Consider the following 12,848-nt stretch of genomic DNA (forward strand, 5'->3'; position numbering starts at 1 on the left):
GGAGGTCGTTTCCAAGTCTCTGCCCATGTTCACGACCACAGAGGTCGTTTCCGAGTCTCTGCCCATGTTCATGACCACAGAGGTCATTTCCAGGTCTCTGTCTATGTTCATGACCACAGAGGTCGTCTCCGAGTCTCTGCCCATGTTCACGACCACAGAGGTCATTTCCAAGTCTCTGTCCTTGTACTTGACTACGGAGGTCGTTTCCAAGTCTCTGCCCATGTTCACAACTACAGAGGTCGTCTCCGAGTCTCTGTCCATGTTCACAACCACAGAGGTCGTCTCCGAGTCTCTGTCCTATGTTCACGACCACAGAGGTCATCTCTGAGTCTCTGCTCATGTACTCGACCACGGAGGTCGTTTCCAAGTCTCAGCCCATGTTCACGACCATGGGTCCCCTGGCTGTCCACCTGATCTACTCTGGTCTCCTGGCTGTCCACCTGATCTGCTCTGGTCTCCTGGCCATCCGCCTGATCTGTTCTGGTCTTCTGGGTCTCCTGGCCGTCCGACTGATCTGCTCTGGTCTCCTTGCCATCCGCCTGATCTGCTCTGGTCTTCTGGATCTCCTGGCTGTCTGCCTGATCTGCTCTGGACTCCTGGCCATCCGCCTGATCTGCTTTGGTCTCCCTGGTCTCCTGACCATCTGCCTGATCTGCTCTGGTCTTCTGGGTATCCTGACCATCCGTCTGATCTGCTCTGGTCTTCTGGGTCTCCTTACCATCTGCTTGATCTACTCTGGTCTTCTGGGTCTCCAGATCATCCACCTGATCTGCTCTGGTATCCCTGGTCTCATGACCATCTGCCTGATCTGCTCTGGCTTCCTTGGTCTCCTGGCCATCTGCCTGATCTGCTCTGGTTTCCTTGGATCCCTGGTCATCTGCCTGATCTGCCCTGGTTTCCTTGGTTCCCTGGTCATCTACCTGATCTGCCCTGGTTTCCTTGGTCCCCTGGTAGTCTGCCTGATCTGCCCTGGTTTCCTTGGCTCCATGGTCGACCACCTGATCTGCCCTGGCTTCCTTGGTCCCCTGACCGTCTGCCTGGTCTGCCCTGGTTTCCTTGGTCCCCTGGTCATCTGCCTGACCTGCCCTGGTTTCTTTGGTCCTATGGTTGTCTGCCTGATCTAATCTGGTCTCCTGGGTCCTTTGACCACCAGCTTGTTCTGCTCTGAACTCTTTGTTTTCCAGCTCCATCTTGGCCCTGCCTCCCCTTCCTGCCCTCCTTGGGCGTCAGGAGCCACCCGTTAAGGGGGGGGGTTATGTTACGATTCACTGTTGTCTGCCCTGTGTTTTGCCTCTGTCATCTGTTTCCCCCAGACTACATTTCCCATGATTCCCTGCCCTGATCGCTACCAGCTGTTCCCTATTGTTTTCACCTGTGTTTCATTTACCTAATTATCACTTGTGTATAAATTGCCCTGATGTCTGTTCCCCTTGGTCAGTTGTAATGTTTCTATCCAGTTCATGCTCCGGTTCTAGTTCTGTTTGTTTACCTTTTGTTTCGCTTCCTGGTTTCCTGTCTTGACTTGTTTCAGCATTATCCTGCTTTGTATTTTGTTTTATTATTATTAAACAAAGCTGCGTTTAGATCCTGCTCTTGTGACCTCCCTCATTGTAACACTTAAAATGCTTTGGCAATACTATACTCCAACTGTCATGCAAATAAAGCTGAATTGAATTGAAAGAGAGAGAGGGAGAGAGAGAGAGAGAGAGAGAGAAAGGGTGCTTTCCACAGAAATTAAAATAAATTTAGGATATTATAGAAATTGTGTGTCATTCTTAACCAATTTACTTAGCCAATGTCTTTTTGTATGGTTATTTTGCTGCGGAAGCCTGTACGGTTCTTTGAAATAACTGAAATAATTTGGTGAAGGAATACGGAACTGTAATGCAGTCAAGACCTGGGGTCTGATGCATAAAGGCCTGGGTATACTTTGTTTTTCTTAGTTCCTGATCGGATCGCGCCCGGTCGACTGCTTTGCTTTTCAAAGTATACTCTTTTGTGAATACGAACGCGTTCGACACATGCACACTACGACTGCTTTGTGATACTCTTGTATTACAGTCAACAACAGGCACATGCGCCAGCGATGCACATAGATGAGGACTGTCCACTTGTCAAGAAAATCTGGGCCATGCTCGGACAGTCAAGGCAGACTGTTGCTGATGATGAAATCTGGGTCAAGCATACTGAGCACGGAGCGACAGCCGAAGTATACTTTGGCCTTAAACGTTGAGTACGCATACAATGGGCATTGAAATGCAATTTCCCACACAAACATCTGGATTTATAAAAAATAAACTTGATGTGTAAATATGTGTGCACTGCCCGCATACTCTTGACTGTGTGTAAAGGTGGGGGAAAGGTGCCCCGAATTGTTCCTGACAGGCTACTCAGCCTAAAGGCTCTTTATGGTTAGGATTATAGATGTTTATAATGCATTCTTACATTCTGAACAAACATAAGATAACCATAATCAACAGTATAGGTACACCATGACACGGGATCGACTTAGTGGTCTTGTATCAAAATTAGTATCAACCTGATTGCTGGGCAGATTTGACAAAGTGATTGATGATTTTGCATCTATGAAAATTAGGAGGGGAGGGTTAAATTTGAAATGAGGAATTATGTGTAATAGCACAAGCAGCAATCTTTAAGTATTCTGCCATTTTCTTTATTTATTGACTCTATTATTTAATTGTGCAATTTATGTTCTGTATATATAATGTTAATATAATTTGCCAAATATATACACTGGTGGCCAAAAGTTTGGAATAATATACAGATTTTGCTCTTATGGAGAAAAAAAAAATGGTACTTTTAATCACTAAAGTGGCATTCAACTGATCACAATGTACAGTCAGGACATTAATAACATGAAAAATTACTATTACAATTTGAAAAAAAATTCAGAACTTCTTAACCTACTTCAAAGAGTTTTAATCAAAAAATCCTCCTCCAATCCTCCATCAGCTTTGCAGATCTTTGGCATTCTAGCTGTCAGTTTGTCCAGATACTCAGGTGACATTTCACCCCACACTTCCTGTAGCACTTGCCATAGATGTGGCTGTCTTGTGAGGCACTTCTCACACACCTTACAGTCTAGCTGATCCCACAAAAGCTCAATGGGGTTAAGATCCATAACACTCTTTTCCAATTATCTGTTGTCCAATGTCTGTGATTCTTTGCCCACTCTAACCTTTTCTTTTTGTTTTTCTGTTTCAAAAGAGGCTTTTTCTTTGCAATTCTTCCCATAAGGCCTGCACCCCTGAGTCTTCTCTTTACTGTTGTACATGAAACTGGTGTTGAGCGGGTAGAATTCAATGAAGCTGTCAGCTGAGGCATCTATTTCTCAAACTAGAGACTCTGATGTACTTATCCTCTTGTTTAGTTGTACATCTGGCCTTCCACATCTCTTTCTGTCCTTGTTAGAGCCAGTTGTCCTTTGTCTTTGAAGACTGTAGTGTACACCTTTGTATGAAATCTTCAGTTTTTTGGCAGTTTCAAGCATTGTATAGCCTTCATTCCTCAAAACAATGATTGACTGAAGAGTTTCTAGAGAAAGCTGTTTCTTTTTTGCCATTTTTGACCTAATATTGACCTTAAGACATGCCAGTCTATTGCATACTGTGGCAACTCAAAAACAAACACAAAGACAATGTTAAGCTTCATTTAACGAACCAAATAGATTTCAGCAGTGTTTGATATAATGGCAAGTGATTTTCTAGTACCAAATGATCAATTTAGCATGATTACTCAAGGATAAGGTGTTGGAGTGATGGCTGCTGGAAATGGGGCCTGTCTAGATTTGATCAAAAATTAAAAAAAAATTCAAATAGTGATGGTGCTGTTTTTTACATCAGTTATGTCCTGACTATACTTTGTGATCAGTTGAATGCCACTTTGGTGAATTAAAGTACCAATTTCCTTCTGAAACATCAAAATCTGTACATTATTCCAAACTTTTGGCCGCCAGTGTATATATATATATGTATATATACGTATATAGTTACTTCATTTCTATATTCATTGTCTAGTTATACCCCAAAATGAAATTTCTCTCATAATTTACTCACCCTCATGCCATTCCAGAAACATGGCTTTCTTTCTTTTTCAGAATGCAAATGAAGATTTTTAGAATATTTCAGCTCTGTAGGTCCAAATAATGCAAGTGAATGTTGGCTAGAAACTTGAAGCTCCAAAAAGCACATAAAGGCAGCATAAAAGTAATCCATAAGACTCCAGAAGTTAAATATACAGGTGCATCTCAATAAATTAGAATGTCGTGGAAAAGTTCATTTATTTCAGTAATTCAACTCAAATTGTGAAACTCGTGTATTAAATAAATTCAATGCACACAGACTGAAGTAGTTTAAGTCTTTGGTTCTTTTAATTGTGATGATTTTGGCTCACATTTAACAAATAATAAATGAACTTTTCCACGACATTCTAATTTATTGAGATGCACCTGTATGTCTTTAGAAGTGATATGATAGGTGTGGGTGAGAAACAGATCGATAATCTCGTTTTACTCTAAATCTCCACTTACACTTTCAGATCTGAAAGTGAAACTAAACAGGCATCACATGTGACTTTCAGATGTGAAAGTGGAGATAGAGTAAAAAAATTACTTAAATATTTATCTGTTTCTCACCTACACCTATTATGTCGCTTCTGAAGACATGGATTTAACCACTGGAGTCTTATGGACTACATTTATGCTGCCTTTATGTGATTTTTTTTTAGCTTCAAAGTTCAAACCAACATTGACTTGCATTGTATGGAACTACAAAGCTGAGATATTTTTCTAAAAATGTTTTCAATAGTGTTCAGCAGAAGAAAGAATGTCATACGCATCTGGGATGTCATGAGGGTGATTAAATGATGATAAAATTAAAAATTTTGGGTGTTATATATTTTGTGTTAAAGTATAGTTGTGTAAAAAAAGTTGTTAAAATCATAAAATCCATAATTGGGGAGGGGTTGGGAAGTTAAGGTGGATCGTCGGATCTCACCTCGGGCACCAAGTAAGCCAGAACCGCCACTGCTCTGACTGACGTGAAATGGTCTGGTAAAAGAGATGGTATAATGACAGACTGCCAGACACATTCGAATAGAACGGACCATTTCGAAGTCTGGTGGCTGACTGTGTCCACTGGTCTCATCAGAAACACAGTCTTGTACTGCTGCAAACAGGTACAGCACTGCAAAACATGACCATAAAATGGGCTGCCTGCCCCACTTCAGCCCGACCTGAATTGCAAAAAAATAAAACCAAACAAAACAGTTCGTAGTCTTATAAAAATATTATTCATTATATTTTTGCCGTTCAGCTGTTTTTCAAGTTGAATATATATATATAAAAAAAAGGTAAGCTTGCACATTTTATTTTAGTTATCCATTGATATCAGACAATGGTTTTAAACAGCAAAAATAATTTTAATAATATTTGTTTTGTTTCCAGTATTAAATATTTAACTTCTCTATATAAACACCTTTAAAACTATTTAAAACATTGTCTGAGAAGCACAGAATTGCATAGGTTAGATATCATTATATCTTATAAAATAATGTTTCTTGGGTAAACAGATCTTGTTTAAAGGATGTCTAGATTGTTTACTCTAAAACAAGACAAAGAAATAATTTTTAGCACCAGCATCTAACTTATGGGCACTTGGGGCATTTACAGTTTGTATTATCTCTTAATGTTCATAGTTTCTTGTACCGTCAAACGCTGTAGTCACGTGTTTGGATGGTGATATGCATATGGTAATTAAATGAGTAAATGAGGTTATGCATAGTAAAACAGCTGTTGTACATGCCATATATGGTTATTTTGGAGAGGAGACGGGGTGGGTAATAAATCACGTGCATGTACGCACAATCTTTCACTAGCTGGTATTTATAAAAGGAATCTGACTTTTGTGCGAACACATACTCTTAGGATGAAATCTACGCAGAGTTTTATACATGAAGCCTACTGAACTACTTCATAGTCATGCGTTTACTGAAAACTAATTGCACACCTTAGAACTTTCGTCAACCAATCAGAATTAAGCATTCAACAGCCCCGTGGTCATTAATGAACCCTTAACCAAGAGAACAGAAATGTAAAGTGTTACCCAGTTTTGTGTATAAATTGACCCAAAACACCATACTAAAAGTACATTTTAATAATTTAACGTTTTCATGCTCAAAAACAAATACAAAAACATAGAAACAAAACCATCAACCAGTCATGTTGAGAGTGCAAGAGTGTTTTCTAAACGCAAATCTACGATAATGAATTCTGAAATGTACAAAGACTGTAAATCTCAACAGTAGAAATAATTATTTCGACCCTCATAAAGAAGTCTGGTGTATAAAGGCAGAGCAGAGAGCCAGATAAACCTGACAGTAGGAATAAAAACAAAACAACATTTTGAAAAATCACTAGTGACGCGTTACCTGCAGAGCCATAAATTAAACATTCAAAGCATATACTGTACTTACATGAATAACAGACCTCTCAAATTTGAGAGCATTATAAACAATTACCAGGGATTGTCTAAATAAGAGTTCATTTATAACATATGAGGAGGTTATTACAGTATGTGTGCACAATGTGTCACCATTCTTCTTTACGGCTCTTCAGATAAAGTGTCTCCAAAAATCACTTTATGATATCCAGATTCACATTGTTGTACAAAAACAAAACAAAAACATCTGTTTGTTGTGCAAAAGGAATGACAGAAGTACGATCTGCCAGACTCCAGCACTTCTGGCCACAGTCAGAACAATCCAATAATAATGCTGAAGTACACCACGCTCACTACACTGAGTGGCAACCTTAAGCTTCAATGACCCCCGACAAAAATGGGGAGAAAGCCATGCAAGATACAGGAACATAATCCATCAGACAGGAAAAAAAAAAAAGGTACAGTACACGTTAGTAAGTACTGGTCCGAAAATGTACTATAATACAAGAATCCTTCATATTCAAGTCTAGACAGAGTCAAAGAAGAAGAATGCAGTCTCGTGATTCATTCCCGACTAGAAGAGGATGTCTTCATTCTTGATGAGTAACTCCACCACCTGCCTCTGATAGCGAATGTCGTTCAGAGCTGTCATGACATCCAGATCGGGCGCTCGCATCAAGGTTGGCCCGAATACGATCCCAAGATTCTCAGCGTTCATCAGGTTATCCTTCTCATTCTGAGTTACCCTGCACGCAAACATATATAAATGTTTCATAACATAAAATATTACATACAAACTCAACTAAAAACACCCATAAGCTCACATTGAAATCGATTAATTTATTACAAAAAATATAGAATGTGTATATATATATATATATATATACACACATCATATTAAAATTGGTTTATGTACCAATATATCAGAACATATGAATTAGAGGTTGACCGATATTAGACAGAGGCTACAAGAGTCCAAATTCAGAAGCTGCTGGAAACATTGAATCTCGAATTCCCTGCATGCTTTTCACTTTAAAGCCTGCCGCGCATGCATATAACGTTTATTAAATTAAAACCCTTTTAAAGTGTAAAAATCACATTAGGCACCCCAAATTTTAGACCTATTTATATGATAATTAAGACTTTTGTTATACCATTTAAGATGTTTAAGACTTTTTATGAACTTAAATTTTAGAAAACTGAATTTAAGACATTTTAAGGCTTTTTAAGGACCCGCAGGAACCCTGTGAATACACCTATTCTATGATTAACATGTTTTCAGTTTCTGAATAAATTTTTTTTAATCTTTTTTGTGCGGCTTAAATAAAAAATGTCAAGGTTGTGTAACCGAATAATATTTAATTATTATCTATTGAAACAGTAAGTAGTGAAGAAGTTTTGTTTTATAATTGGCCTATTATTAATAATTGAACAACTTTTGTCTGCCAAAACAACGTAAATGTGATGTAATCAAAAATAGAGTTGTGTGACAAAACAACCATAAAACAGAAAATGATGCCACTGAAGACCATCATGAATGTGTCAAAGTCAGTAAAGTCTCTTAAAAATATCATATTTGATTAAATTAATGGTTCATTTAGGGAATCAAATGGTATCCAAAGAGTTAGGAAAAATAGTAGTTTACTTTTTACATAAGAATTACACCATTTAAGTCCAAATCAAAACGTTTGTTGAAAACTGTATAGATTTTTTTTTTTTTAAATAATGAAAACATTTTGTTAATTTTCCGCAGTTTTTTATTTTAGGCATAATTTTTGTCTTTTGACGAAAACGTCCTTTAAATGTAGTCAATATTTCATCGTGTAATTTTATCTATTTTTAGTCTGTTATACTATAATGGCATATAATAAAATTTTTGACAAAAAAACAAAACATGTTTTAGACAATAATGTGCAAAATGACAAAAACAAGCATCACACTGTAACAGACCAAACTTTAACCAAATATTCAAATATTTAAAAAAAAACATATAAACTACTTACAGTTATTTCAAACACACTTAAGATTAATATCAGTGCTGTCAGTAGATTAACTTTTTAATCACGATTAATCACAGATTTTTGAAAGTGCTGAAATTTGCCTTTAAATATACTTCTTTTCCTTTCAAAATGCATTTACTTGCTTTTGTGCTTTATTAACATTTTCCAAACAAAGCTTTCCACAATATAAAGATAAAAATGCACTAAAATATCACCAATTCAAGTCACATTAAACATTTCCCAAAGTCTAAGTGGGAGTTTGACTAATTGAAAGAACTAGTCCACACATAGAACTAGTCCACACATGTTCATTGCAATGGGCATTAAATATTTTAAACTCATCGTCCATAATATTAATATTAGACTGTGGCTTTCCGCTTTGTTACAGCAATCGTGAAGCCGCATTCATGATTCCGTCAGAGCGTCAACACCAGCTTCGATCGCCACTTTGAACTCCACATGAAAAGAGCTTGCAGACAAAAACATCTCTGTGACGAGAACGAGGGTGTGGTCGGGCCGTGAGGGTGCACGGCTGGCGCTGAATTAGCTGATCAGTGAGAAAGCGAGATAAAGGGGAGCCGGAGATGCCAGTTAGAGAGAGAGACGCACACGGCCGCACTGTATGTGTGTGTGTTTCAGCCGGTTCCCGCCTCCTCCTTGCCCGACCTTTACCTGTTACAGTGGTGCCGAAAACCCGGGAAGGAGGAGGGATGCGCTGTCACAGAGTCCTCGCCGCTGCCGTCTGCCAGAGGAGCAGCTGCAGCCATCTGCCTGGGGACGGAGGGGTCACTGCTGGCCACCGAGAGCCAGAGGAACCGCTGCCATCTGCCAAGAAGGGGAGGAGAAGTTCCATCCTCTAGGGGTCGGAAGGCTCGCTGCTGTCTGCTGGGGGGTGGTGAGCAAGTTCTTCTCTCTCTCTCCTCTCTCTGTGCCTCCCACTAAGGAGGCGGGGTTGACCACCGGCTGACAGAACGGCCGGAAGGGCAGCGTCTCCCCTCCAGAGATGGGGGGTGCATGGCCGGCACTGAATTAGATAATCAGCAGGAGAGCGAGATAAGGGAGGGCCGGAGATGCCAGTTAGAGAGAGAGAGAGACGCACGCAGCCGCGATGTGTGTGTGTTCGTCTTATGTTGTTTTAAGTTTATGTTTGACATTAAAATTTACGTTGACTGTTCTGCCGGTTCCCGCCTCCTCCTTGCCCATCCTTGAACTGTTACAGTGGTGCCGAAACCTGGGAGGGATGAGCTGTTGCAGAGTCCTCGCCGCTGCCGTCAGCCAAAGGAGCAGCCGCCTGCCTGAGGATGGGTGGGTCGCTGCCGGCCGCCGAGAGCTGGAGAACCGCTGCAGTCCGCCGAAGAAGGGAAGGAGGGGTTCTGTCCGCCAGGAGCCGGAGGACTCGCTGCCATCCACTGGGGAAGGAGTGAGCTGTCATCCGCCAGAGGGCAGAGGAGCAGTTGAGGTCCAGGCGACAGCGTGTCCGGGGACCGGCGAGCAAGTTTTCTCTCTTTCTCCTCTCTCTGTGTGTGTCTCTCGCTCACCCTTTCCCTCTCCCCTCTCCCTCCCTTCATCTCTCCCCCAGGTTCCCAGGAGGCAGGGTGGACCACCGGCTGACAGAATGTCCGGAAGGGCAGCGTCTATCCTCCAGAGATGGGGTGGGGGGTGGAGTAGGTCAGTCCGGTTGGCGCTCTGGCCTGAATCGGGCGGGGGAGGAGTGTGACGAGGAGGAAGGCGTGGCCGGGCTGTGAGGGTGCACGGCCGGCACTGAATCAGCGGGAGAGTGAGATAAAGGGGAGCCGTAGAAGCCAGTTCGCACGAGAGAGAGAGAGAGAGAGAGAGAGAGAGAGAGAGAGAGAGACGCACACGGCCGCACTGCATGTGTGTGTGTTTGTTTATGTTTGTTTTATGTTGAGTTTTACATTAAACTTTATGTTGACTGTTCAGCCAGTTCCTGCCTCCTCCTTGCCCGACATTTACCTGTTACAATCTCATTCTGCGTTTTGGTGTTAGACTTGACGTGCTTCTGTGGTAATTAAAATATGCCTTACATAGGCTGAAAAATTCTTTATTTCCATCAAGTTCCATCCGGGCTATTTTAATTTTTTTTCTTCTTTGGTGTTTAACTCGGTATGAGAGCTGAGTTTTTAATTTAGTATTAGTATTATTTTTGTGACTATGATTGTATAGCAGTTTGTACAACAATTGTTGTTTTTAAATGTGCTTTATAAATAAATTTGACTTTATATTTAAATTTTCAAGTTAAACATTCTGACTAGCGCATAACTTGGTTCATGTGCAGATGTAAATTGTAATATGATGTTTATGTTGTGGATATAGCTGATTAATCTCACATATACAGAATAGGATGTTTGAATGAATTAACCCGACTAGATTATTTAAAAAAAACTGCTCTGAAATGTGAATGTAAAGGGACTGCGAGCACGTGTTCCTCACCTTTTCAAGTGTGCCATTAGATATCGTAATGTTTCACAGTGAGCCGGAGGCAGCAGCTTCAGAGCTTCATGCAGAGCTTCCAAACGCTCATCTGGACCTGTTAGCTCTGTGATACAGGAAACAAACAGGTCAAAAACTTATATCTTCCTCACCAGATGATACATCAACACTGAGATCTACAGTATGAATGTCAAACCCTAAGAATGTCACACTACAATGAAAAATGTCATGCAAGTACAGCTCTGATCTACTGAAAGGGGGAAAAACCGAAATCTCCAACATTGTTTTCCAAGCAAACATTTCAATATCATTGAGATTTTGTGATGGATGTGTATATATTTTTCTTTCTTTTTTTTGCATTATTATTAAGATCATTTAAGAAAGAAATGATGATGTGCAATATATAAATGCACCAATAAAAACGAAACAATGGTATCATAAATAGCTTCTTTAGCTCATATCACGCTATAAAACTGTATTTTTCAGGTAGGTCCAGCTAAAGCAGATATGTTTTCTAGAGCAAATAGACCAGAACAAATTGACCAGGGAACAGTCTTACTATAACACCTTTTTTCTAATACATGCAATAACACATTCTTTGTCACACCTCTTTAGATATTATCACAACATGCATTTTTTGGTGGACATTATGGCATTAAGACTTCATTTACTCAAATTACACTGATCAGCTACAACATTAAAACCACCTGCCTAATATTGTGTAGGTCCCCCTTGTGCCACCAAAACAGTGCCAACCCACATCTCAAAACAGCATTCAGATATGATATTCTTCTCACCACAATTGTACAGAGTGGTTATCTGAGTTACTGTAGACTTTGTCAGTTCAAACCAGTCTGGCCATTCTCTGTTGGCCTCTCTCATCAACAAGACGGTTCCGTCTGCAGAACTGCCGCTCACTGGATGTTTTTTGTTTTTGGCACCATTCAGAGTAAATTCTAGAGACTGTTGTGCGTGAAAATCCCAGGAGATCAGCAGTTACATAATTACTCAAACCAGCCCATCTGGCACCAACAATCATGCCACAGTCGAAATCACTGAGATCACATTTTTCCCCATTCTGATGGTTGATATGAACATTAACTGAAGCTCCTGACCCGTATCTGCTTGATTTTTGCACTGCAGGCACACGATTGGCTGATTAGATAATTACATGAATGATTGGAGCCAAAAACAAAAAACATCCAGTGAGCGGCAGTTCTGTGGACGGACATGCCTTGTTGATGAGAGAGGTCAACAGAGAATGGCCAGACTGGTTTGAACTGACAAAGTCTACAATAAATCAGATAACCGCTCTGTACAATTGTGGTGAGAAGAATATCATCTCAGAATGCTATTCTGAGATGGGGGTTGGCACTGTTTTGTCGGCACGAGGGGGACCTACACAATATTAGGCAGGTGGTTTTAATGTTGTGGCTGATCGGTGTATAGCATTCTTTTTTTTTTTTTTTTTTTTTTTTTTTATAAAATAAGCACATTTTTTGTTATCTTCATTTCAGTAAAAACCAGAGTTAAATGATAATGAAAATGTGTCTGTGTCTTTGTTTTAGTCTCACCCATTCATTTTCCCATTCATTTCTAGGTGGGTTCAAATTTGACCGCAAACACAAAGTGTTACATTTTTGGAAAACTGCCTAAATTTAAAGGAATATTCCAGGTTCAATCGACAGCATTTGTGGCATAAATTAATTTTGACTTGTCCATCCTTTTCTTTAAAAAAATAAAACACAAATCTGGGTTACAGTGAGACACTTACAATGGAAGTGAATGGGGCCAATCTGTAAACATTAAAATACTCACTGTTTCAAAAGTATAGACACAAGACATAAACAATATGTGTTAACATGATTTTAGTGTGATAAAATTGCTTACTAACCTGTTCTGTGTAAAGTTATAATTTTGCTAAGATGACAAGTACTAA

At 39.9% G+C, this 12,848-nt stretch overlaps 1 protein-coding gene across 1 annotated transcript in view; it reads right to left on the bottom strand.

Moving 5' to 3' along the window:
- Nucleotides 1-6,156: 6,156 nt before the first annotated feature.
- The window catches only part of LOC127447421 (N-chimaerin-like), a 94,902-nt gene continuing 88,210 nt past the window's right edge, over nt 6,157-12,848 (bottom strand). Inside the window, exons 12-13 of the mRNA XM_051709302.1 lie at nt 10,910-11,015; nt 6,157-7,204 (exon numbers count right to left, since the gene is read on the bottom strand). Coding sequence (XP_051565262.1) covers nt 7,033-7,204; nt 10,910-11,015 — 278 coding nt within the window. The 3' untranslated portion in view covers nt 6,157-7,032. The remainder of the gene's footprint in view (nt 7,205-10,909; nt 11,016-12,848) is intronic.

The sequence above is a fragment of the Myxocyprinus asiaticus genome, chromosome 10 (genome assembly GCF_019703515.2).
Source record: "Myxocyprinus asiaticus isolate MX2 ecotype Aquarium Trade chromosome 10, UBuf_Myxa_2, whole genome shotgun sequence".
Taxonomy (NCBI): Eukaryota; Metazoa; Chordata; class Actinopteri; order Cypriniformes; family Catostomidae; genus Myxocyprinus; species Myxocyprinus asiaticus.